The 27,713-nt window shown below is 41.2% G+C and overlaps 1 protein-coding gene and 1 long non-coding RNA gene across 4 annotated transcripts in view; one reads left to right on the forward strand and one right to left on the reverse strand.

Annotated features, from left to right (window-relative positions):
- Positions 1–24,696, forward strand: part of ZNF558 (zinc finger protein 558) — a 28,924-nt gene extending 4,228 nt beyond the window's left edge. For 2 of the 3 annotated variants that reach the window (XM_059060872.2, XM_067032864.1), the window contains exons 3-8: positions 5,445–5,570; positions 6,127–6,215; positions 7,113–7,239; positions 20,290–20,385; positions 20,898–20,980; positions 21,731–24,695. In XM_059060872.2, coding sequence (XP_058916855.1) covers positions 5,540–5,570; positions 6,127–6,215; positions 7,113–7,239; positions 20,290–20,385; positions 20,898–20,980; positions 21,731–22,513 — 1,209 coding nt within the window. In that variant the 5' untranslated portion in view covers positions 5,445–5,539 and the 3' untranslated portion in view covers positions 22,514–24,695. Of the gene's footprint in view, positions 1–5,444; positions 5,571–6,126; positions 6,216–7,112; positions 7,240–20,289; positions 20,386–20,897; positions 20,981–21,730 lie in introns of all 3 variants that reach the window. The other variant, XM_067032865.1, reaches the window with a different exon arrangement.
- LOC136794105 (uncharacterized) lies at positions 4,897–26,990 on the reverse strand. Its single transcript, XR_010840450.1, has 3 exons — positions 26,909–26,990; positions 25,243–25,332; positions 4,897–4,922 (listed from the first exon to the last, which is right to left on the reverse strand). It is a non-coding gene; the product is annotated as an uncharacterized lncRNA (long non-coding RNA).
- Between the last annotated feature and the right edge of the window lie 723 nt (positions 26,991–27,713).

Consider the following 27,713-nt stretch of genomic DNA (forward strand, 5'->3'; position numbering starts at 1 on the left):
TCCCAGACCAGGGCATGAACCCGTGTCCCCTGCATCAGCAGGCGGACTCTCAACCACTGCGCTACCAGGGAAGCCCTGCTTTTATTGCTTTTGGTGTCAGTTTCAAAAAAATCATCACCAAGATCTATGTCAAGGAGCTTACCACTTATGTTTTCCTCTAGGACTTTTATGGTTTCAGGTTTTATGTTCAATTCTTTAATCCATTTTGAGTTAATTTTTGTGTATGGTGTGAGATAGTGGTCCAGTTTCACTCATTTGCATTTGGCTCTTCAGTTTTCCCAACAGCATTCTTTGAAGAGACTGCCCTTTCCTCATTGTGTATTCTTGGCTCTTTTGTCATAAATTAATTGGCCATATATGAGTAGGTTTATTTCTGGGTTCTCTATTCTGTTCCATTGAGCTATGTGCTAATACCATACTGTTTTAATTACTGTAGCTTTGTTATAAGTATAAATCAGGGCATGTGATGCCTCTAACTTTGTTCTTCCTCAGGATTGTTTTTGTGGTTCCATATAAAATTTAGGATTGTTCTATTTCTGTGAGAAGTACCATTGGAATTTTGATAGGGATTACATACTGCTTTCAGTAGTATGGACATTTTAACAACATTAATTCTCAATCCATGAGCACAGAATATCTTTCCGTTTATTTGTGTCTTCTTCAGTTTCTTTCATTCATGTCTTGTAGTTTTCAATATATAGGTCTTTCACACCCTTGGTTAAATTCCTAGGTATTTTATTCTTTTTGATGCAATTGTGAGTGGATTGTTTTCTTAATTTATTTTTCTGATAGATCATTATTAGCGCAAAGAAACAACAGATTTTTGTGTATTGATTTTGTACCCTCCAGCTTTACTGGATTTGTTTACTAGTTCTAACAGTTTTTTAATGAAATCTTTAGGGTTTTCCATATGTAAAATCATGCCATCTGCAAATAGTGAAAAAGGTTTACTTTTTCCTTTCCAATTTAGATGGCTTTCATTTCTTTTTCTTGCCTAATTGCTCTAGTGAAGACTTCCAATACTATGTTGAATAAAAGTGGCAAGAGTGTGGGCATCCTTGTCTTGTTCCTGATCTTAGAGGAAAAACTTTCAGCTTTTCACCATTGAGTACATTGTTAGCTGTGGGCTTATCATATATGGCCTTTATTATGTTCAGGTGTGTTTCCTCTATACCTGCTTTGTGGAGAGTTTTTATCATAAATGGATGTTGAATTTTGTCAAATACTTTTTCTGCATCTATTGAGATGATCATATTTTTTCTTTATTTTCTTTATGTGGTATATCACATTGACTGATTTGAACCATCCTTGTATCCCTGGAATAAATCCCACTTGGTCATGGTATATGATTACACCGTGGTGTATGATTTAATTTATTGTTGAATTTGGTTTGTTAATATTTTGTTGAGGGTTTTTGCATCTGTATTCATCAGGGATGTTGACCTGTAATTTTCTTTTTTTGTGGCATCCTTTTCTGGTTTTCAGTATCAGGGTAATACTTTCCTTGTAAACTGTGTTTGGAAGAACTCCCCCCTCTTCTGTTTTTGGCAAGAGTTTGAGAAGGATTGGTATTAGTTCTTCTTGGAATGTTTGGTAAAATTTATCTGTGAAGCTGCTTGGTCCTGGACTTTTGTTTGTTGGGAGGTTTTTGAATACTGATTCAGTCTCTTTGCTAGTGAGCAGTGTGTTTAGATTTTCTGTTTCATCAGAGAAATAGAAAATATGAACTGCCATGTTGGACAGAGCAGAAGTATAGAACATTTCCATCATACCTGAAAGTTCTGTTGAGCAACACTGGTATAGAGTGGCCCATCCTCTGATCCTCTCTAAACACTGACTGCAGGTGCAGGAGTCACTGAATCTGTAAACTGAACAGAGACCCCTCCTCCCCTAATAGTAGACTTCAGCTGCCAAAAGACCTGGAGAGGGTACTCAGGACCTGAGAGCATCCTGGGCACCTTCCCAGCCTGCTTTCCTCTTGGGGCTTTGGGGGTGTCTAGATCCCACCCCTCCTGTTACTCCTCAGCTCATGACTGTAACTATTCTTAAAGGCAAATTGGGTTCCTGGTGGGAAGAATGTAGACTTCTTCCACCTGCAGAGAGTGGAGAAGTTCTTCAGCAATTATCTGGGTCTGCTGGACTCACACTAAGACCTCAGGGAAGATTTGCTATGAGAGGCTGTTCAAGTTTCCTTTGGCTGCTGTAACAAACTACCATAAACTTAGTGGCTGGGCTTCCCTGGTGGCACAGTGGTTGAGAATCCTCCTGCCGATGCAGGAACACGGGTTCGTGCCCCGGTCCAGGAAGATCCCACATACCGCGGAGCAGCTGGGCCCGTGAGCCATGGCCGCTGAGCCTGCGCGTCCGGAGCCTGAGCTCCTCAATGGGAGAGGCCACAACAGTGACAGGCCCATGTACCACACACACAAAAAAAAAAAAAAAAAAAAAAAAAACTTAGTGGCTTACAGTAACACACATTTATCTTCTTGCTCTGGAGGTCAGAAATCCTAAATGGGTTGGCAGGGCTGTATTCCTTTTCCACCTTGTAGAGACCACCTGTATTCCTTGGCTTGTGGCTCCTTCCTCCATCTTTAAGGCCAGTGAGAACATCTTTAAATCTCTCTCTCTTTTTCTCTGACCTCTGCTTCCATCCTTACATCTCCTCTGACCCTGACCTTCTTGCCTCCCTCTTATAAAGAAGAACCCTTGTGATTTCATTGGGTCAACATGTATATTCCAGAATAATTTTTTCCATCTGCAGATCCTAACCTTACTTACATCTGCAAAATCCCTTTTGCCATGTCAGGTCACCTATTCACAGATTCTGAGGAGTAGAGCATGGACATCTTTGGGGCAGAGGCATTAATCTGTCTACCCCACAGGCCCAGGAGTCAAAGACTCTCTGCAACAATTTTTCACCTGGACACTCAACCATAGTGTCCAGTGTTCCCCTCCCTGCACACACTCACTTTATTGCTTTTATCTTTTGGATGCAGGAAGGACACAGATAGAGACCTTGAGAAGCTAGTTTTATGGAGTTACGTTGTATTCTGTAACTCCAGGGAGAGGAGGCATTCCCTTATAGAAAGGAAACATTCCATTTCTATTGCTTTGTACCTTGATTTTGTTGTTGTTGTATTTGTTTTTGATTTAATCTTATTGGAGATAAAACTCTCCATCAATACCTAGAGATCGTGTCTTTCTTTTTCTTGGCTTCATGCTTCTTCATTATGTGGATATTCCGTAGATTACTGAACCAATTTCCCATATATAGCAATTTGTGTTGTTTCCAATCCTTTGATATTATAAATAATGCTACAGTGAATAACCTCACTCATGTCTTTTAGTATTTGTGTATCTTTCAAATAGATTCTTTGTAGTGTGATTGACAGGGAAATGGTAAATGTTTTTGCATTTTGCTTGAGGATAACAAATTTCCTTCCACAGGAGTTCTACCCCAACAGTGTATGAGAGTGCTTTTTTCTACAGCCTTGCCGATGAAAGATGTGGTCCCCTGTGTCTTTGTTGATCTGACAGATAAGAAATGGTATCAGTGTCTGTGAATAAGATCAATGGTGATTCTACTGATTGAATTGGTAGTGGTGGAAACCAAATTAAACTGTGTCTCAGAGTGGGTGGGACATGAGGAAATGAGACAGAGAGTAAAAAGAAAAAAAATGATGAGGGAGACAGACTGGGTGGTAACTAGAAAGAAAACTATGCCCTTAGGATAAATTTGTCTCACTACCAAAAACACTTCATTGAGTTTAAATGGTGTGAGAGAGTCTGGTAGAGTGGGAGAGCTTGAAGGGAAGGATAAAGGAGAGAGAATCGATGGTGTCCAGCTCCTAAAAAGGCAGATGGAGTGGAACACAGAACAGAACTACAGAGCCCAGTGTTATAGAGAAGGCAGGTCCTGGTTTATAACAAGAGAGGGAAGAAACCATGGTGCAGAATATAGTTTTGGTGGCAAGATACGAAGGTAGATTCCTTCTCATGAAGATGACTTTGAGAAGTAAGGTGCAGGACCATCTGCTGAAAGTGAGGGTGTATTTGTTATGAATTGCTGCATGACAGAGCATCCCTAACCTTAGTGACTAAAACAGTAATCATTTGCCATCTCTCACAGTTTTTGTCGTTCTGGAATTCAGGAGCAGCTTAGCTGGAAGGTTCTGGCTTGGGACTTTCATGAAGCTGCAGGAGGTTATCAGCTGGGACTGCAGTCATCTGAAAGCTTGACTGGTGCCAAAGGGTTCACTTCCAAGGAGGTTCCCTCACATTCTGGCACATCAGTGCTGGCTGTTGGAGGGGACAGTTCCTTTCCAAGTAGGTGTCTCCACAGGGCGGCTTGAGTGTCTTTGAAACATGGCAGTTGCCTTCCCTTAGAGCAAGCAGTTCAGAAGACTAAGCAGTAGCCACAGTGCCTTGTAGGGATCTACCCTCAGAAGTCATCTCCACAATTTTCTGTTGGTCACACAGATCAGCCCTGATTCAGTGTGGCTGTGAATACCAGGAAGCTTGGATCATTCAGGCTATTCGGGAAGCTGATAACCATAGAGGGAAAAGGTGAGGCTGTGTGAGATTTAAAGAGATAAGAGAAGGGTTCACGAGTAGGAAGTTACATTGACTTACAGAATTGCCCTGCAGTGTTGAGGGCTCTTTTCACGTTGCTGACCGTGTTTTTCTAGAGGTGGCAACATGACCACTCTTGTGCAGGTTGGTCTGCCCTGATGTTGCCATGGAGCAGGCAGATGATTGGAATCATGCCTGGTTGGAGTTCTGCTGGGCCAGAGTGAAGGTAGGAGGTAGAGGTGAGGAAATTTGTTGAAATGAAGGATGGTGAGACCCAAGCTGGGAAAGTAAAAAATGAGGAGAGGAGGTGGCTTTAGCAGGAGGGTAGGAGAGTGTGTGGACTGAGCCCTCTGCGTGGGAGAAGAACACATGTAGTGAAAGAAAAACATGAATGAGCAAGGTCAAAGTTTGGGAGATTGGCTTCAGAGAGAGACATTTCTAAACTATTGTTGTAGGTGTAGGATCATGTCCAGTGATGACGAAGTCTAGGGTGGTGCCTGGGGAAGTGCGTGGCCAAGGTGGGGTGAGGACAGACTCACAGTACTGTGAGGGCCACCCTCCTGGGCTCTGATGTCATTCGAGTGCGGTAGGGTGGGAGGTTGAAAGAATATTGGGAGTCAGGGGCCAGAGTCTCCAGTGAATGAGGGATTGTAGCTGGAATGTGTTTGTGACAACCATGTGGATGGGAAGAATGTGCCCTGAGACTCAGTGAAGCTGAGGTTTTAAGGTGGATGGAGCAGTAGACACCTTTGTGGGCAGAGGCAGACGCATTTTGAAGGAGGAAATGGTGAACAGGCTAAGAAAGATTTGTCCTCAGTAGCCTGGAGAGGAAGAGAGGCTGTGAAGACTTCATATTTTCCCGTTTATTCCAGAGCCCTGTCCTGAGTGCACTGTGGGGATAAGAGGAGGAGCGTCCTCGTTCTTCTGCTTCCTATTGCTCGGGAAAACTTACTGTCCGAATCACAGGATGGCGACCATGGTTCTGTCCCCCACTTGTGGTGAGTTTGGGGGTCAGCCCTCACAGCCCAGGTGTTAAAGGCCCCTGCACCACAGAGCAGGTAGAGGGAAGGGACTGAGAAGTTGAGATGGGTGTGTTACCCCAGGAACCTGGAGGTCATTGGTGCCTGACTCTGTGGTTCTTGGGATTTGGGACTTAGCTGGTTTGAGTGTCTCCGGAGATGTTACCTGTGTGGCGAATGTGTGGGAGCTTTTGAATTATATTTCTAATGCTTTCTATAAACTTAAAAAATAATAACAGTGGTGTCCTTTGGGACTTCAGTTTCTTAATCTGCAAAATGGAAATAGTAGTCTTTTCCTCCAGCTTGGTAGGGAGCTTGGCCCTATTTTCTGGCCCTGGGTGAGACAGTGCTCTGTTCCGTTTTCCTGTGGAAGCTGGCTGTGGGTGTTTGGGTGTCGGTATGTGCTGTGTGTGGGAATAGTCATTTGTGTCTGTTGGGGATACAGTCAATCACAAGTAGGTGGGGGAGCCTCCAGATTTGTGAGTGTGAGAACAGGAGGCAAGCCTGGATTCTTGGGACGTTTCTTCTTCTCCAGCTCAGTCTTCCCCATACCCAGCCTCTCACCAGAAAGGATGCACAGAGGAGGAAGGGTTGGCTAATGGCTTCCTGACAAACTGGTTACAGGTGAGTCAGATATTCCTGTTTCCAAATCATTATTCCTTTGACCAGAAGTTGGACTTGTTATCCTTCAGTGACCTGCAGCATCAGAGCCAAATCAGGTCTTTGGGCATCTGATGGAGGGTTTGGGGCAACCCAAACAGTGTCAGCATATGTCAGCATTTACTGCAGTGTGGAGCCTCCTCCAGGGTCACTGTCTACACCGTGTTCTGCTGAGAGTTTTTTTGTTTTGTTTTTTGTTTTTTAAAATTTTATTGAAGTATAGTTGATTTTCAATGTCATGTTAATTTCTTCTATATAGCAAAGTGACAGAATATATATGTGTATATATATTCTTTTTCATATTTTTTCCCATTATGGTTTATCACAGGATATTGAATATAGTTCCCTGTACTATACAGTAGGACCTTGCTGTTTATCCACCCTATATATAATAGTTTGCCTCTGCTAATCCCAAACTCCCAATCGTTCCCTCCCTACTCTCCTCCCCCTTTGCTGAGAGTTTTAAGGGGAAGCAAAGGAAAGACATGACTGTGTCCTAAACTCAGGCAATTGGTGATGGCCGTTAGGACATCACTTATCCATTTACCAAGTACTTCTCTGATTTCTGCAATGTCCTAGGCCTATGCTCATCCTTTGAGATTGAGGGGAATTCGATTGCAGGATGTCACAGTCTCACTGGAAGAGAAAATCACCTGTGTGTTAGGGGGATGGGCATGAATAGGCAGGAGAAGAGAGTTCAGGGCTGACCCTAGGAGCAGTTGAGAGCAGAGATCAGAACCCTGCCCATACAGCTGCTGCTTTGGATTCCCTGTTCCTACTCCTCTCTCATCCTTGGCTCTTTTCCTATCCACATTGGTGGGGTTGGTCCTTGGCTAAGCCATGATGTTTGTGGTGGTTTAGGACTTCGTGACTTTTGAGGATGTGACTGTGGAGTTCACCCAGGAAGAGTGGGCACTGCTGGACCCTTGTCAGCGAACACTGTACAGAGATGTGATGCTGGAGAACTGCAGGAACCTGGCTTCACTTGGTAAGCCTGACATCATTCCTGCATTTATTTAATGACTCAGGTAACAAGACTTTTTAAAAATTGAGGTATCATTCACATAACATAAAATTCACCATTTTAATCATTTTAAAGTACGCAGTTCAGTGGCTTTTCCTAAATTCACAGTGTTGTGCATTACCCCTAAAACCTGTACCCATTAAGTGGCCAGTACCTGTTACCTTCCCCACTCCCATCTACTGGCAACCACTAATTTGCTTTCTATCTCTATGGATTTGCCTATTCAGAGCAGTTCATATCAATGGAATCATAAAATGTCTGATCCTTATGTCTCATTTCTTTCAGGCAACTTAATGTTTAAAGGTTTAGCTATATTGTAGCATGTATAGTTTCTTTATTCCTTTTTATGACTGAATAATATGCTATTTTATGGATATACCACATTTTGTTTATCTGTTCATTTGGTTGATAAACATTTGGGTGGTTTCCACTTACTGGCTATTGTAAATAATGCTGCTTTGAATATTTGTGTACAAGTCTTTGTTCAAACACCTATTTTCAGTTCTCTCCAGTATGTATCTAGGAGTGGAATTCTGGGTTATAGATTACTATGTTTAGCTTTTTGAGGAACTGCCAACCTGTTTTTTACAGCAGCTGCACCAATATATGAGCATTCCAGTTTCTCCATATCTTCCCCAACATTTTGCTTTTTTGAATATAGCCATCCTCTTGAGTATGAAGTGATATCTCACTGTTGTTTTGATTTGCATTTCCCTAATTACTAATGACACTGAACATTTTTTTCATGTAATTGTTGGCTGTTTGTAGATCATTTTTGGAGAAATGTCTATTCAGTTCTTTGCCAATTTTTTAATTGGGTTATCTTTTTTGTTTTTGGGTTTTAGAGATTTATTATATTCTGAATACTAGATCCTATTTGCAAATGATTTCTTCCATTGTATGGTATCTTTTCATTTTCTTGATAGTATCCTTTGATACACAAGTTTTAATTTTGATGAAGTCCAATTTATGTACTTTTTCCTTTTTTTTCTTGTGCATTTGGTATCATACCTAGTTATTGCCACCAAGGTCCTGAAAATTTACTTCTTTTTTTTTTTTTTTTTTTAACATCTTTATTGGAGTATAATTGTTTTACAATAGTGTGTTAGTTTTCCCTCTACAACAAACTAAATCAGTTATACATACACACATGCTCCCACATCTCTTCCCTCTTGCATCACCCTCTCTCCCACCCTCCCTATCCCACCCCCCCAGGCGGTCACAAAGCACAGAGGTGATCTCCCTGTGCTATGCAGCAGCTTCCCACCAGCTATCCAATTTACATTTGATAGTGTATATATGTCCCTGCCACTCCCCCACTTCGTCACAGCCCACCCCTCCCCCTCCCCATATCCTCAAGTCCATGCTCGAGTAAGTCTGTGTTTTATTCCCGTCCTACCACTAATCTCTTCATGACATTTTTTTCCCTTAGAGTCCATATATATGTGTTAGCATACGGTATTTGTTTTTCTCCTTCTGACTTACTTCACTCTGTATGACAGACTCCAGGTCCATCCACCTCATTATAAATAACTCAGTTTCATTTCTTTTTATGGCTGAGTAATATTCCATTGTATATATGTGCCACATCTTCTTTATCCATTCATCTGTTGATGGACACTTAGGTTGCTTCCATGTCCTGGCTATTGTAAATAGAGCTGCAATGAACATTTTGGTACATGAGTCTTTCTGAATTATGGTTTTCTCAGGGTATATTCCCAGTAGTGGGATTGCTGGGTCGTATGGTAGTTCTATTTGTAGTTTTTTAAGGAACCTCCATACTGTTCTCCATAGCGGCTGTATCAATTTACATTCCCACCAGCAGTGCAAGAGGGTTCCCTTTTCTCCACACCCTCTCCAGCATTTATTGTTTCTAGAGTTTTTGATGATGGCCAATCTGACCGGTGTGAGATGATATCTCATTGTAGTTTTGATTTGCATTTCCCTAATGATTAATGAGGTTGAGCATTCTTTCATGTGTTTGTTAGCAATCTGTATATCTTCTTTGGAGAAATGTCTATTTAGTTCTTCTGCCCATTTTTGGATTGGGTTGTTTGTTTTTTTGTTATTGAGCTGCATGAGTTGCTTATAAATTTTGGAAATTAATCCTTTGTCAGTTGCTTCATTTGCAAATATTTTCTCCCATTCTGAGGGTTGTCTTTTGGTCTTGTTTATGGTATCCTTTGCTGTGCAAAAGCTTTTAAGTTTCATTAGGTCCCATTTGTTTATTTGTGTTTTTATTTCCATTTCTCTAGGAGATGGGTCAAAAAGGATCTTGCTGTGATTTATGTCGTATAGTGTTCTGCCTATGATTTCCTCTAAGAGTTTGATAGTGTCTGGCCTTACATTTAGGTCTTTAACCCATTTTGAGTTTATTTTTGTGTGTGGTGTTAGGGATTGTTCTAATTTCATACTTTTACATGTAGCTGTCCAGTTTTCCCAGCACCACTTATTGAAGAGGCTGTCTTTTCTCCACTGTATATCCTTCCCTCCTTTATCAAAGATAAGGTGACCATATGTGTGTGGGTTTATCTCTGGGCTCTCTATCCTGTTCCATTGATCTATATTTCTGTTTTTGTGCCAGTACCATATTGTCTTGATTACTGTAGCCTTGTAGTAGAGTCTGAAGTCAGGGAGCCTAATTCCTCCAGCTCCATTTCTCGTTCTCAAGATTGCTTTGGCTATTCGGGGTCTTTTGTGTTTCCATACAGATTGTGAAATTTTTTGTTCTAGTTCTGTAAAAAACGCCAGTGGTAATTTGATAGGTATTGCATTGAATCGGTAGATTGCTTTGGGTAGTATAGTCATTTTCACTATGTTGATTCTTCCAATCCAAGAACATGGTATATTTCTCCACCTATTTGTATCATCTTTAATTTCTTTCATCAGTGTCTTATAGTTTTCTGCATACAAGTCTTTTGTCTCCTTAGGTAGGTTTATTCCTAGATATTTTATTCTTTTTGTTGCAATGGTAAATGGGAGTGTTTTCTTAATTTCACTCTCAGATTTTTCATCATTAGTGTATAAGAATGCCAGAGATTTCTGTGCATTAATTTTGTATCCTGCAACTTTACCAAATTCATTGATTAGCTCTAGTAGTTTTCTGGTAGCATCCTTAGGATTCTCTATGTATAGTATCATGTCATCTGCAAACAGTGACAGCTTTACTTCTTCTTTTCCTATTTGGATTCCTTTTATTTCTTTTTCTTCTCTGATTGCTGTGGCTAGAACTTCCAAAACTATGTTGAATAAGAGTGGTGAGAGTGGGCAACCTTGTCTTGTTCCTGATCTTAGTGGAAATGGTTTCAGTTTTTCACCATTGAGAACGATGTTAGCTGTGGGTTTGTCATATATGGCCTTTATTATATTGAGGAAAGTTCCCTGTATGCCTACTTTCTGCAAGGTTTTTATCATAAATGAGTGTTGAATTTTGTCAAAAGCTTTCTCTGCATCTATTGAGATGATCATATGGTTTTTCTCCTTCAGTTTGTTGATATGGTGTATCACATTGATTGATTTGCGTATATTGAAGAATCCTTGCATTCCTGGGATAAACCCCACTTGATCATGGTGTATGATCCTTTTAATGTGCTGTTGGATTCTGTTTGCTAATATTTTGTTGAGGATTTTTGCATCTATGTTCATCAGTGATATTGGCCTGTAGTTTTCTTTCTTTGTGACGTCTTTGTCTGGTTTTGGTATCAGGGTAATGTTGGCCTCATAGAATGAGTTTGGGAGTGTTCCTCCCTCTGCTATCTGTTGGAAGAGTTTGAGAAGGATAGGTGTTAGCTTTTCTCTAAATGTTTGATAGAATTCGCCTGTGAAGCCATCTGGTCCTGGGCTTTTGTTTGCTGGAAGATTTTTAATCACAGTTTCAATTTCAGTGCTTGTGATTGGTCTGTTCATATTTTCTATTTCTTCCTGGTTCAGTCTCGGCAGGTTGTGCATTTCTAAAAATTTGTCCATTTCTTCCAGGTTGTCCATTTTTTTGGCATACAGTTGCTTGTAGTAATTTCTAATAATCTTTTGTATTTCTGCAGTGTCAGTTGTTATATCTCCTTTTTCATTTCTAATTCTATTGATTTGAGTCTTCTCCCTTTTATTCTTGATGAGTCTGGCTAATGGTTTATCAATTTTATTTATCTTCTCAAAGAACCAGCTTTTAGTTTTATTGATCTTTGCTATTGTTTCCTTCACTTCTTTTTCATTTATTTCTGATCTGATCTTTATGATTTCTTTCCTTCTGCTAAATTTGGGGGTTTTTTGTTCTTCTTTCTCTAATTGCTTTAAGTGCAAAGTTAGGTTGTTTATTCGAGATGTTTCCTGTTTCTTAAGGTATGATTGTATTGCTATAAACTTGCCTCTTAGAACTGCTTTTGCTGTATCCCATAGGTTTTGGGTCGTTGTGTCTCCATTGTCATTTGTTTCTAAGTATTTTTTGATTTCCTCTTTGATTTCTTCAGTGATCACTTCGTTATTAAGTAGTGTATTGTTTAGCCTCCATGTGTTTGTATTTTTTACAGATCTTTTCCTATAATTGATATCTAGTCTCATAGCGTTGTGGTCGGAAAAGATACTTGATACGATTTCAATTTTCTTAAATTTGCCAAGGCTAGATTTGTGACCCAATATATGATCAATCCTGGAGAATGTTCCATGAGCACTTGAGAAAAATGTGTATTCTGTTGTTTTTGGATGGAATGTCCTATAAATATCAATTAAATCCATCTTGTGTAATGTATCATTTAAAGCTTGTGTTTCCTTATTTATTTTCATTTTGGATGATCTGTCCATTGGTGAAAGTGGGGTGTTAAAGTCCCCCATTATAATTGTGTTACTGTCGATTTCCCCTTTTAAGGCTGTTAGTATTTGCCTTATGTATTGAGGTGCTCCTATGTTGGGTGCATAAATATTTACAATTGTTATATCTTCTTCATGGATCGATCCCTTGATCATTATGTAGTGTCCTTCTTTGTCTCTTGTAATAGTCTTTATTTTAAAGTCTATTTTGTCTCATATGAGAATTGCTACTCCAGCTTTCTTCTGATTTCCATTTGCATGGAATATCTTTTTCCATCCCCTTACTTTCAGTCTGTATGTGTCCCTAGGTCTGAAGTGGGTCTCTTGTAGACAGCATATATATGGGTCTTGTTTTTGTATCCATTCAGCCAGTCTGTGTCTTTTGGTGGGAGCATTTAATCCATTTACATTTAAGGTAATTATCGATATGTATGTTCCTATTACCATTTACTTAATTGTTTCGGGTTGTTCTTGTAGGTCTTTTCCTTCTCTTGTGTTTCTTGCCTAGAGAAGTTCCTTTAGGATTTGTTGTAGAGCTGGTTTGGTGGTGCTGAACTCTCTCAGTTTTTGCTTGTCTGTAAAGGTTTTAATTTCTCCATCAAATCTGAATGAGATCCTTGCTGGGTAGAGTAATCTTGGTTGTAGGTTTTTTTCCTTCATCACTTTAAATATGTCCTGCCACTCCCTTCTGGCTTGTAGAGTTTCTGCTGAAAGATCAGATGTTAATCTTATGGGGATTCCCTTGTGTGTTATTTGTTGTTTTTCCCTTGCTGCTTTTAATATGTTTTCTTTGTATTTAATTTTTGACAGTTTGATTATTATGTGTCTTGGCATGTTTCTCTTTGGGTTTATCCTATATGGAACTCTCTGTGCTTCCTGGACTTGACTGACTATTTCCTTTCCTATATTAGGGAAGTTTTCAACTATAATCTCTTCAAATATTTTCTCAGTCCCTTTCTTTTTCTCTTCTTCTTCTGGGACCCCTATAATTCGAATGTTGGTGCGTTTAATGTTGTCCCAGAGGTCTCTGAGACTGTCCTCAGTTCTTTTCATTCTTTTTTCTTTCTTCTGCTCTGCAGTAGTTATTTCCACTATTTTATCTTCCAGGTCACTTATCCGTCCTTCTGCCTCAGTTATTCTGCTATTGATCCCATCTAGAGTATTTTTAATTTCATTTATTGTGTTGCTCATCGTTTCTTGCTTCCTCTTTATTTCTTCTAGGTCCCTGTTAACTGTTTCTTGCAAATTGTCTATTCTATTTCCAAGATTTTGCATCATCTTCACCATCATTATTCTAAATTCTCTTTCAGGTAGATTGGCTATTACCTCTTCATCTGTTAGGTCTGGTGTGTTTTTATCTTGCTCCTTCATCTGTTGTGTGTTTTTCTGTCTTCTCATTTCGCTTATCTTACTGTGTTTGAGGTCTCCTTTTTGCACGCTGCAGGTTCGTAGTTCCTGTTGTTTTTGGTGGCTGTCCCCAGTGGCTAAGGTTGGTTCAGTGGGTTGAGTAGATTCCCTGGTTGGGGGGACTAGTGCCTCTGTTCTGGTGGATGAGCCTGGATCTTGTCTTTCTGGTGGGCAGGTCCTCGTCTGGTGGTGTGTTTGGGGATGTTGGTAACCTTATTATGATTTTAGGCAGCCTCTCTGCTAATGGATGGGGCTGTAGACCTGTCTTGCTCTTTGTTGGGGATAGGGTGTCCAGCACTGTTCTTTGCTGGTCCTTGAGTGAAGCTGGGTCTTGGTGTTGAGATCTCTGGGAGATTTTCGCCGTCTGATATTACGTGGAGCTCGGAGGTCTCTTGTGGACTAGTGTCTAGAGGTTGGTTCTCCCACCTCAGGGACACCGCCCTGGTGCCTGGCTGGGGCGCCAAGAACCTTTAATCCACACGGCTCAAAATAAAAGGTAGAATAAATAGAGAGGAAAGAAAAGGAAGGAAGGAGGGAGGGAGGGAAGGAAGGAAGGAAGGAAGGAAGAAATGAAGGAAGGAAGCAAGAAAGGAAGGAAGGAAGGTGCAGAGGAAGAAAGGGAGGAAGGAAGAGAGGAAGGGGGGAAAGAAGGGGGGAAGGAAGGAAGAAAGGAGGGAAGGAGGGAAGAAAGGAAGAAAGGAAGAAATAAAGGGAGAAGACAGAGTAGTATAAAGTATAGTTATTAAAATAAAAAATAATTATTAAGAAGAAAAATTTCCTTTAAAAAAAAAAAAAACAGAAAAATGGGTCGGTCTAACCCTAGGACAAATGGTGCAAGCAAAGCTATACAGACAAAATCTCACACAGCAGCACACACATACACACTCACAAAAAGAAAAAAAAGGGGAAAATAATAGTATATCTTGCTCCCAAAGTCCACCTCCTCAACTTGGGATGATTCGTTGTCTATTCAGGTTTTCAACAGATGCAGGGCACTTCAAGTTGATTGTGGAGCTTTAATCCGCCGCTTCTGAGGCTGCTGGGAGAGACCTCCCCCTCTCCTCTCTGTTCGCACAGCTCCTGGGGTTCAGCTTTGGACTTGGTCCCGCCTCTGCGTGTAGGTTGTCCGAGGGCGACTGCCCTTCGCTCAGACAGGACGATGTTAAAGGAGCAGTTGATTCGGGGGCTCCAGCTCACTCAGGCTGGGGGGAGGGAGTGGCACGGGGGCGGGGCGAGTCCGCGGCCGCAGAGGCCGACGTGAGGCTGCACAGGCCCAAGGCGCGCCGTGCGTTCTCCCGGGGAAGCTGTCCCTGGATCCCGGGACCCCGGCAGTGGCGGACTGCACGGGCTCCCGGGAGGGCCGGTGTGGAGAGTGACCTGTGCTCACACACAGGCCTCTTGGTGGTGGCAGCAGCAACCTTAGCGTCCGACACCCGTCTCTACTGTCCGTGCCGACAGCCGCGGCTCGCGCCCGTTTCTGGAGCTCCTCTACGCGGTGCTCTTAATCCCCTCACCTCATACCCGAGGAAGCAAAGAGGCAAGAAAAAGTCTTGTCTCTTCGGCAGCTCCGCGCCCGCTTCTAGGGCTCCTTTAAGCGGCGCACTTAATCCCCTCTCCTCGCGCCCAGGCAGCAAAGAGGGAGGAAAAGGTCTCTTGCCTCTTCGGCAGCTCCAGACTTCTCCCGAACTCCCTCCCGGCCAGCCGTGGCGCACTAGCCCCCTTCAAGCTGTCTTCAGTCTGCCAACTCCAGACCTTTCCCTGGGATCCGACTGAAGCCTGAGCCTCAGCTCCCGGCCCCGCCCGCCCTGGCGGGCGAGCAGACAAGCCTCTCGGGCTGGTGAGTGCCGGTCGGCACCGATCCTCTGCGGGAATCTCTCTGCTTTGCCCTCCGCACCCCTGTGGCTGAGCTGTCCTCCACGGCTCCGGAGCTTCCCCCTCCGGCGCCCGCAGTCTCCGCCCGCGAAGGGGCCTCTAGTGTGTGGGAGTCTTTCCTCCTTCACGGCTCCCTCCCACTGGCGTAGGTCCCGTCCCTATTCTTTTGTCCCTGTTTATTCTTTTTTCTTTTGCCCTACCCAGATATGTGGGGAGTTTCTTGCCTTTTTGGAGGTCTGAGGTCTTCTGCCAGCGTTCGGTGGGTGTTCTATAGGAGAAGTTCCACGTGTAGATGTATTTCTGATGTCTCTGTGAGGAGGAAGGCGATCTCCGCGTCTTACTCTTCCGCCATCTTTAAGCCGTCCTCTGAAAATTTACTTCTATGTTTTCCTCCAAAAATGTTATAGTTTTACCTTTTCAATGAAATCTTTTATCTATTTTGAGTTAAGGTTTATATGGCTCAGGAAAAATTGTCAGCTTCATTCTTTTGCATGTATTAATCCAGTTGTCCCAGCATCTTTGTAGCAAAGACTATTCTTTCCCCCATTGAAGTGTTTTGGTACAATTGTCAAAAATTATTTGACCATAAAATGCAAGTTTATGTACTCTCAGTTATTTTCCATTAATCTGTGTTTAGCATTGTGCCAGTACCACATTACCATTGCTTTGATGTCAGTAAGTGTGAGTCCTCCTATTTGGTTCTTTCTCAAGACTGCTTTGTTTATTCAGGATGCCTTGCAATTCCATATGAATTTTAGGATCACCTTTCCATTTATGTAAGAAAAGCTGTTAGAAATTTGATAGCGATTTCATTGAATCTGTAGATGATTTTGGTTATTATTGTCATCTTAACAATATTAAATTTTTCAGTACATATCCTCTTGCTTATTTTTAATTTGTTTCTGTTGTGGCCAGAGTAGATACTTTGTATGATTTTATTGTTTTTAAATTTATTTGGACTCGTTTTGTGGACTAACATGTGCTCTATTCTAGAGCATGTTTTACATGCACTTGAGATGAATGTGTATTCCGTTGTTGGGTGAAGTGCTTTATGTCTGTTAGGTCTAGTAAGTTTATAGGATTGTTTAAGTCCTCTGTTTCCTTGTTGGTCTTTTAACTAGTTGTTCTACCCATTATTAAAAGTGGGCATTGAAGTCTGCAGCTATTATTGTAGAACTCTATTTCTCCCTTCAATTCTGTCAGTTTTGAATTTGTATATTTTAAACCTTTGATGTTAGGTACGTATATGTAATTATTATATTTTCTTGATTAATTGATCTTTTAATCATTATATATCTTTTGTTGTGTCTTGTAAGAAGTTTTGTCCTAGAGTCTATTTTGCCTGATATTAGTATAGTCACATTCTCTCTTTTTTTAGCTGTGGTTTGTATGGAATATCTTTTTCCACTTGTTGACTTTCAACCTGTTAGTGTCTTTAGATATAAAGTGAGTCTCTTATAGATAGCGTATAATTGATTATTTTCTATCCATTCTGCCAAAATCTGCCTTTTAATTGGACAGATAAGTCTGTTTACATTTAATGGGATTACTTATAAAGGACTTAGTAGTGTCATTTTGCTGTTTCTTTTCTACATGCTTTATATCATTTTTATTCCTCAATTCCTCCATTATTGTTTACTTTTGTGTTAGATATTTTCTAGTGGACCATTTTGATTCTCTTCTCATTTCTGTTTATATTTTTTAGTTATTTTCTTAGTGGTTGCCTGAGGGATTGCAATTATTTTAGTTTTAAACAATCTATTTTTATTTCATATCAACTTATTTGAACAGTATACAAAAAATTAGCTCCTGTATAGCTGTGTCCCTCCTTATGCTGTTTTCTGTTTGTTTTTTTTACAAATTATAACTTTATACATTGTTTCATTAACATGGATTTATAATTTTTAGTTCAGACATTTCTCTCTTAAATCATATTAGGAAAAAAGAGGAGTCATACCCAAACATACATGAATTACAAACCAAAAATAAACAATTGTTTTTGACTTTTATATTTACCTATTTATTTTTCTTTATTGGTGTTCTTTATATCTTTGTGTGGATTTGAGTCAGTATTCATTGCCCATTCATTTCAGCTTGGAAGTCTCCTATTAGCATTTCTTGTAGGATAGATATGTTAGTGACAAACACTCAGATTTTTATAGGAATGTCTTTTTTTTTTTTTTTTTTTTTTTTTTGCGGTACATGGGCCTCTCACTGTTGTGACCTCTCCCGTTGCAGAGCACAGGCTCCAGACGCGCAGGCTCAGCGGCCATGGCTCATGGGCCCAGCCGCTCCGTGGCATGCGGGATCCTCCCAGACCAGGGCACAAACCCACGTCCCGTGCATCAGCAGGCGGACTCTCAACCACTGCGGCACCAGGGAAGCCCTATAGGAATGTCTTTATTTCTTTATTTTTGAAGGACAGAATTTTTGGTTCACTTTTTTTTTTCTTAAAGCAGCTTGAGTATATTATCCCAATGCCTGTTGCCTCTGTGGTTTCTGATTCAAAATTATCTATTACTCTCATTGATGATCCTGTGCACATGATGAATCTCCTCTCTCTTGCTGCTTTCAGGATACTCTGTCTTTGTCTTTCCAGAGTGTGATTATGTGTTTCAGGATGGATTCTGACTCTTTGAATTTATCCTGTTTGGGGTTTGTTAAGCTTCTTGGTTGTGTACATTTATGCCTTTCATCAAATTTGGGGAAGTTTTTAGCCATTATTTCTTTAAATAGTCTTTCTGCCCCTTCTTCATTTAAGGGACTCCTATATGTGTATGTTGGTAGGTTTAATAGTATCCCATGGGTCTTTTAGGTGCTGGTCATATTTTATTTTTTTTTCCTTCTGTTTTTCAAACTGAGTAATTAAGTTGTCCTATCTTCATGGCTACTGATTCTTTCTTCTTGCTCAAATCTGTTGTTGAACCACTCTTCTGAATTTTTCATTATAGTTATTGTACTTTTCAATTCCATAATTTCTGTTTGGTTTCTTTTTATAATTTCTGTCTCTTTAAGATGTTTTCTCCTTGGTCAGAATTTGTTCTTATGGTTTCCTTTAGATCCTTAAGCATATTTAAAACAGTTGATTTAAATTCTCGGTCTAGCAAGTCCAATGTTTGGACTTCCTAAAGGATAGTTTCTACTAAATTTTGGGGTTTTTTTCCTGTAATGGGCCATACTTTTGTGTATTGGCCTGCCTTATAATTTCTTGTTGTTGAAAACTAGACATTTGGAATATTACAACATAGTAATTCTGGAATCACATTTTTCCCCATCCCTAGAGTTTGTTGTTGTTGCTTGTTTTAGTTTAGTTTAGTGATATTTCTGAACTCATTTTTGTAATGTCAGTATTTGTTGTATGTGGCCACTGAAGACTCTGTTCTGTTAGCTTAATGGTTAGCTAGTGATTTATCAGATTTCCTTGCACACTTGGAACAAAAAATAAAAAACTCCTAGTTGCTCTATACAGGGGCATACCTTCAAAATCAAGCAGTTTATAACTCTGCCTTAGTTTTCACTTCCTGCTTGTGCAGAGCCTGAAGGTCTGCCAAAGGTGAGGACTTAGTGCCCTCTCATGTCTTTTCTGAGCATGTGCCCAAGCCTGGGTATGCACATGGCTTTCTAGATTCAAAGGAATATGAGGGAGCTTTTCAAAAATTCCCCAGAACATTTTATTCTATACTTTTCCTCCAGGCTTCTTGGTTCGCCTTTTGCTTTCCTTTGCTGTTTCCACTTGCCTCAGGCAGTAGTGGCTAATATACTGCCTTCTAATGTCTTCAGCACATGCCCACTGGGTAACCAGCTCAGCCTTCGGAGAGTTTGAGGTTAGATAAGGCGAGCCCTTTGAGCCAGTCCTTCAGGGAGCCACCAGAAAGGTCAAAACAGACAACCACAGCTTGTTGAGAATAAGGTCCATCCTACTCCTTCTAGTACTAGGAGTTGTCTTCAATGTCACAGCCAAAGCAAGGAATAGAGGATGAGGCAAGGGTCAGTTAAAATGTCAGCTGTTTTTTGTCTTTGATTAAGCATTTTCCTGGTTGCTGTAGACTTTTGATAATTTTTCAGAGTTGTGATAAAGTTGTTCTGACAGTTCTTGCCAGTTTATTCACTGTTTTTATAGAGAGGGGGACTTCCAAAGTTCCATATTCCATGATTTTCATTGTCATCATTTCTCACAAGATGTCAAGCATGTGTCTGTTTCTGGGTCTGTTACTGGGGTGTACGAGTACAGTGATGGAGACAGACATGGTCCCCATGCTCATAGAGCTTTCTGTTTAATTCTTTCCCTATGAACTGAATATTTCCTTACCCTGACTTTATATTCTCCATATTTAAAAGCTTTATAGCTTTTGAAGTGTGTATTTAAACTTGGGCATGATTCCCCCCCCCCACACCACCACCACCAAATGGAAGATGTTAACTACTTGATGACCATGAGCACATAGCCCCAGGCCTCCTGGAGCCTAAGGACTGATAAAGTTAACCCTTGTGACACCACCCTGTTCCCTCATCATCAGCCAATCAGAATTGTGCACGATCTGATCATGTACCTTGCAACCCCCCTGCCCCCTGCCACCTGGCTTTTAAAAATGCTTTGCCAAAATCTTTCGGGGAGCTCAAGGCTTTTTAGGGCATGAGCCACCTCGTCTCCTTGCATGGCCTTGAAATAAACCTTTCTCTGCTCCAAAATAAATAAATTGTTTTAAAAACTTGGGCATGGACTTTGGGCCTATGTGTGCCCTGTCACCTGGATATTGAATGAGTTGCTTGTATTTTTGTTTCCTGAGAGTTACTATATTCATTAGAATTTAGATGTAATTATTTCATTGCTCCCAAAGCCACACTTGCCCATCTTCAGAATTCTTGGCTTCAGTTTCATGCAGTTACTTGTCACTTGCACAGCCCCCCTATAACATGGCTTTTTTCCACAAATAGGGTATCATATTGATAAACCCAGTCTGATCTCTCAATTGGAGCAAGAAGACAAGGTGATGACAGAGGAAAGAGGAATTCTTCCAGGCACCTGTCCAGGTGAGCACTAGGAAGATATGAGAAGTAGTCTTTTCGAGGAATAGCTCTCGCCCATGATTCAGGGCATGGGAGTATTACATTCGGAAATGCCAATCAGGGAACTTTGTAAAATGTCCTTTTTTCTGACAGAGATGGCCATGAACATTTGTTATGAGCTTCCTCATGCACCTTCTTTCTTTCCTCTTTAACTTTCTGTTCAACATATCATACTTTACTTTGGACTCAGAGGGGGAAAAAATAAAGATTTCTCTTTTCCTTTTTAAATTTAAGTCTCATATGAGCTCTTTGTCCGACTCCTTCCTACTTTACCTTCCTGATAATTCCTCCCTTTGTAAATCTCTGATCAGTCCTAATCCTTTTAGAATCCTTTTTTAATACCTGTAGTTTGAATACTCATATCCCTTTCATTGCACACTTGCTCAAAAACCCTAGTCCCTCAGTCTGTCTATACTCGTGTGTACTTTTGTATTTCTTTTCTCCGTCAACTTAAATTTCTTTTCAATTTGTTTCAGATTTGGAGACAGTACTTAAAGCAAAATGGTTAACTCCTAAGAAGCATGTTTTTAGAAAAGAACATTCTAATGGTGTAAAAGTGGTAAGACTAACATGGTTGATTGCTGTTTTTTCACAGTAGGAGAATTCCCTTAGTTAGAAAAGCCACAGAATAAACAGGGGAGTCATTAAAGGGAAATGTCATTTACATATGAGATAATGGTGTCTCAGGAGAGATACTGTAAATCAGTTGTGAATTTGGAGAAAACTACAAATTAACTCCAGACTTGTTTCTTTACTGAGAGTTTCCACAAGTAAATATTTCCTTAAATGTGATTAAAATATTGTTGAAATATAAAGTGGTCTTAAATTTATCAGAAAATGCTCTGAATATGATAAGGACTTGTGGCAATGTATCTGTCTCTCGTTTTTTAACTTCTAAGAGCTCAAACTGGGCAGAAGCCCAGTTTGACAAGCATTTAAAATAGGTAACCAGGGTTTCCCTGGTGGCGCACTGGTTGAGAGTCCGCCTGCCGATGCAGGGGACACGGGTTCGTGCCCCGGTCCGGGAAGATCCCACATGCCGCGGAGCGGCTAGGCCCGTGAGCCGTGGCTGCAGAGCCTGCACGTCCGGAGCCTGCGTTCCGCAACGGGAGAGGCCACAACAGTGAGAGGCCAGCGTACTGCAAAAAAAAAAAAAAATTAATTAATTAAAAAAATAAAATAAAATAAAATAGGTAACCAAAACATCAATTATAATAATGTAACAGAATTCCTGGGAGAGAGAATTTGTATAACAGCATTGAATATTAAAAACTATTATAAATTATAGTTTTCATTCATCTCTTAACAGGAGAGAAGTCATCTGGGAGTGAAACTCAATGAATGTAATCAGTGTTTTAAAGTCTTCAGCACAAAATCTAACCTTACTCAGCACAAAAGAATTCATACTGGAGAAAAACCCTATGACTGTAATCAGTGTGGCAAATCCTTCAGCAGTAGATCCTACCTCACTATTCATAAGAGAATACATAATGGGGAGAAGCCCTATGGATGCAATGACTGTGGGAAAGCCTTCAATGATCCTTCCTCCCTCAGACTGCATGTGAGAATCCATACTGGAGAAAAACCCTACGAATGTAACCAGTGTTTTCATGTCTTCCGCACTAGTTGTAACCTCAAAAGCCACAAGAGGATTCATACGAGGGAGAATCACCATGAATGTAATCAGTGTGGCAAGGCCTTCAGCACGAGGTCCTCCCTTACTGGGCACAACAGTATTCATACAGGAGAGAAACCTTATGAGTGCAGTGATTGTGGGAAAACCTTTAGGAAGAGCTCATATCTCACACAGCATATGAGAACTCATACTGGAGAAAAACCCTATGAGTGTAATCAGTGTGGAAAATCCTTTAGTAGTAGCTTTTCCCTTACTGTGCACAAGAGAATTCATACTGGTGAGAAACCCTATGAATGCAGTAACTGTGGGAAAGCCTTTAATAATCTCTCAGCTGTTAAGAAACATGTAAGAACTCACACTGGAGAAAAACCCTATGAATGTAATCATTGTGGGAAATCTTTCACCACTAACTCTTACCTTTCTGTGCACAAGAGAATCCATAATAGGTGGATATGAGTACAATAACTGGGAAAGCATTCACTGATTTCTTATCTCTCAGACAACTTGTGATAACTCAACACTAGATGTATGAGTTATCTGTTGCTGCATAACAAACTTCCCTTCAAAACATAGTAGCTTTAAACAACAAACATTCATTATCTATAGGTCAGGAATTCAGAACCAGCTTAACTGTGTAGTTCTAGCTCAGGATCTCTCATGAGGTTGTAGTCAAGATGTCAGCAGGAGCTACTGTCATCTACTTTACTGCTGGCTGAGGAGTCCACTTCTGGAATAGCTCAGTCACAGGCCTGGCAAGTTAGTGCTGGTTGTTAGCAGGGAACCTTCATTTTCTCACCATGTAGGACTCTCCACAGGGCTATTTATCTTTATGACGTAGAAGCAGGTTCCTCCCAAAGCGTTTGATTTAAAGAAGAGCTAATGCAGAAACCACATTGTCTTTTATGACCTAGTCTCAGAAGGACATATCATCACTTCTTCCATATTTTAATGGTCACACAGACCAGTCCTGATACAATGTGGGAAGAGACTATACTCATTATGAATACCAGGAAACAGAGATTGTTGGGAACCATCTGAGAAGTTTTCCATGAAATCACTGATGTAAGGCCTTCAGGGGACCCTCATTCTTTCAGTCTGTGCTGTATGAAGTAATATTTAATAACTCTCGTGTTAATTCACCCGTGAAAGAAACCTCATGAGTCCACTCTTTGTGATAAGCTTTCAGCTCAAATTCACCCTAATGTACACAAAAGATTAAGTATTGGGGATAAATCTGAGGAATACAGTGGTGATATCTAGGGAGTCATGTGACAATTCACACTAAGGTGAAAATCCTATGAATATCATCAATGTAAGTCTTCAGGGACACTCATCCCTTAGAACACACATGAGGAATCACTACAGAGGAACACTCACTCATATAAGGAATGTGGAAAACCCTATAGCACAAGAGTTTACATTATTGAACAGAAGATGAAGAGATTCCGAGTGCAAGTACTATGGGAAAGCCTTCAATGTTCTCTCAGTTTTTAAGAGATATGATGATTTATTCTGGAGAGAGTGTCCCAGTGAATGGCATCAGTATCGGAAAACCTTCCATTTTCCCACATTCCTTAAACTGAAAAGTTGTTGCAGAGAAACTTGTGAGTATAAAGAATGAGGGAATGCCTTTAATGATAACTCTTACGTTAGGAAAACTATGAAATTCCTGGATGCAAAACCTGTGGATTAATTTTGGGAAATCTTTCGGTGAGTCCTGTCTGTTGACTTCTGAGAAGTCACGCAGGCGGGGAACCCTAGAAGACACTCAACGTGAGATTGCCTCAGCTCTTCTCTGAGTGGCCACAGAATACTTTAAACTGGGAATGAAAAGTGTAAATATGAGCATGGGATTACCTTTATCAGTGTCTCATCCTTAGGATGGGGCAACTAGCTCTTTAATTTTCAGTCTTTGCTTAAGTATAAACATATCTATAGGTATACCCTAAGATAAACCTTAAATTATGTTCCATAGTTTTATATTTAATATGTTTATTATCATTTACTCTAAAAATATTAACACGTTGCATATTCATAAAGGTATTTCTGATTATCTCCTGAGTGATTTAGTTTATCCTAGTAGAAATTAGACTATATTTGCTACATACCTTTTTCTAATTTAATGACATTTTTATCAAGTAAGTGGACTTTATGATGTTCAGATATAGTATGTACATTCAGGTTGGGTTTTTTTTTTTTCTGTCAAGCTTATTTAGTGATAGATGTGAATTAAAGTCTTCCACCGTTGTTATGGATTGACAAATTCTTCTTGGTAATTGTCATTTTTTCTTTACGTATTTTGATGTAAATAGGTACATAAATGGTTAGGTATTGTTTTGTGAATTGTTCTTCTTTATGTAGGGGCCGTATTTTTTCATAGCAAAGTATTTCAATACAATAATGGTTGAACATTTATATAGCTCTTCCCAAAGACCACGCACTCTTCTAAGTGCCTTATGGATATTAGTACTCAGTACAAGCTTAAGAAAGCTGTACTATTAATATCCCATTTTGCAGATGAGAAAACTGTCATGGTACACTTACATTACTTGCCTAAGTTCACTGGCTAATAAATGGTGGAGCCCATATTTGAATCCAGACAGTCTGTGCTCTTAACCACTAGCCTATTTATTGAATGTATTCTATATGCCAAGCACTGTTTGAGACACTGGTGTCTATAGCAATGAATGAAACTCAAGTTTTGCCATTAAAATACATCCTAATGGTTTTCCCTACAGAAAAGTCAAGAAAACATGTTGTTATAAGTGTGATGTAGAAAACTAAAGCAGTGTAAGATAGTTAAAGGGAATTGGGATCCTGCTATTTTATGTAGAATCAGAAGGAAAAGTCTCTTAGTTAAGGTACACTCGAGTAGAGACCTTAATGAGTTGGAACAGTGAGTCACATGAATTCGTGCGGCAAGAGCGGTCTTGGCATATGCCGAGGCCCACACCACGGAGGCCAGTGTGAATGGAGTAGAACAAGCTGGGGATGGTGAGGGAGTGGGAGAAGATGGAGTGGCGGAAAAGACTTGGTGGATCCTGCGCTTGTTGGGTTTTATGGGTTATTGTTAGAACTTTCCCTTATACTTTCAATGAGTTGGCCTCTTAGAGCCCCAACAGGAAACAGCTGAGACGTTCTGACTAGGGCAATTCAAGTAGAGTTTTCATAGAAGGGCTACTTACAGAGTAGTGTCGGAAGGATGTATCAATAGACCACAAAAGGCGGTTGGTATCCAGTAGCTGGTAAAGGCAGTGCTCTTAACACCCCTAAGCCTGAAGGGGGAAGGGGAGGGAATGATTATTAAAATCCAGAGATAAGAGAGGAGAGAATTGTATTCCAGGAGCTGAGAGGATGACAGAGGTGGTGTCCAGACCCAGGTTCTGCAAGAAATAGCCAGTGCCAGACTTCAGTCTCTTTCATCCTCCTGTTTCATGCCCAGGCTCCCCATTGACTAATCCCCACCAGAAGCCATAAGGCAAGAAAGCCCATTGATACAGTTCATACTGACCTTCTAAGGGGCAGCAAGGTAGAGTAAGTGGGTTCTCTGCGGGGGAAGAAAACCAGAACTGCTCACCCCTTTTGCTTCTTAGAATCTACTCTTAACAGTCACCTGGGTGGAAACTTCATGTCCCTACCCAGGAATTCCATCAACTACTCTAGCATCCTGGGTGCTGTCAGAGTGCTGATGTACTCCCATCTGTGGTCTAAAATAGTCTCCTCCACAAGTGTTCTTCGAGATGGATATGGGGTTCTTGGGAGGAAAGTGCAAAAAATAACCTAAAGGTCCTGGCTCCCCGAAGGCGAACACTTCCACTGGGAGAGAAAGTAAGAGCCCCATTGAACTTCATGGCTGCTATGAGGCCAGCACACAAAGACGTCACCATGGCTTTTGGCATGGGTAATTAGTCCTGTCACCCAGAAGATGCGGGTTTTCTATTATACAGTGAGGGCAAAGAAGAAAACATTCGGAATCCAGGTAATCCAATGAGATGTCACTTGATATTCTTTTCCCAATTTTGCTGATGAACAGGTGTAGCAGCTCTATCCTGAGAGAGGTGTGGTGACCAGGTGTTCAGCCTGCCTCACGAGGCATCAGGACCTCAGACACAACTGTCATCCAAACACAAATGATGGAGTCCAAGCAAACACAAGACCTGCATCATCCCCAAATGAGACATGATGGGAACTCGAGCACGCACCCCTCCCCACTCCAATACTAAACATGACAGCAGCCCCATAAGTGAGTCCCTCAGCCGCTTCTCAAACCCAGCTCAAAGACCGACCCCAACTACACAAACAATATAGACAAGGGGAGGCCCAGGAAGTGACTCTTCTAGTCACCCCCTCCATTCAAGGTAAAAGACCCCCCAGTCCCCTGACTAGAGATAAATGGAATCCCATGCAATTGTCACTCCAATTCTCTTCGAAAGTTAGAGACAATGGGATCTCCATCCAGTGAACCCCTCCCTGTCACACCAACGCTTGAAAAATGAGTGCAGCAGAGAGCAGTGAACCTCCCAGCACCAGAGAAACAAGAACCCTCGCCTCATACCACCCAGTTACTCCAACATCATAACGGTTCCATGGTGGAACGTTCAGCAAGCGATCCCCCCCCCCCCCGTGTGTCTTCAGGGTTAGAGATGAAGGAAACCCCAAAGAGCAATTTACAACTCCCTCCACATTCAAGGAGAAAGGACACCCAAAAAATGCCACAACATTCTCACCCAACACAAACCGCAGCTTGCCTCCCTTGGTTCCCCAACACTGGATATCAAAGTATCCCCAGCAAAGAGTATCCCCTGTGTCCCCCAAGAACAGTAATGACCAGAGTCTCAACAGGCAACTCACCAGGTTCTCCAACATGAGTGTCGGGACTTCCCTGGTGGTCCAGTGGTGAAGACTCCGCTCTTCCACTGCAGGGGACACAGGTTCGATACCTGGTTGGGGAACTAAGATCTTGCATGCCACGTGGTGCAGCTAAAAAAAAAAAAAAAAAAAAAGGAATGTCAAATAGATCCCCAGAAACGTACCTCTCTTCTCATTATCTCAAAATAAGAGTTGATAGAAGCATCAGTAAGCAACATTCTCGAGACAAATGAGGACGATACCCCAGGATGCAAGTCTCTCAAGTTCCTCCCAACAGGAGAGATGCCTGCCCTTTCCGTAACCCCTCCTTTATCCCAAACACAAGGCATATTTTGGGCCCCCGCTGGCAACTCTTCAGCCTCCTCTTGCAATGCAGATATTTCTGTCACCAACTGTAGTGGGTAGAGCCCAGTCAACGCAAGTGTCCCCTGCCCTAGGAAATGTTGAGGACCCCAGTCTCAGAATAAGGAACACACAAGCCAACTGATGCTCCAAGCTCCCATTACACAGGAGGTGACAGAAGCTAAGGAAACAAACCTTCCCCCAACCTTTCCTGCCCCAGCAGACCCTTCTGATCTGCTGCATTCCCAGCCGGCCCTCAGAACATCTTCTACTGCTCAAAGAGGACTTGTGGGAAAGGAAGGCTGGAGCTGGAGTAAGGCAGAGAAGGATGGAGAGGGGAGAGGAGTAAAATAAAGGGGGAAAGGAGACCTTCTAAGTTGTCCCAACCCCAGCCATGAATTCCAGAGGCCCTGAACAGCTACAATCAAACCAGTTACTCAGGGGC

Source organism: Kogia breviceps, chromosome 4 (genome assembly GCF_026419965.1).
Source record: "Kogia breviceps isolate mKogBre1 chromosome 4, mKogBre1 haplotype 1, whole genome shotgun sequence".
Taxonomy (NCBI): Eukaryota; Metazoa; Chordata; class Mammalia; order Artiodactyla; family Physeteridae; genus Kogia; species Kogia breviceps.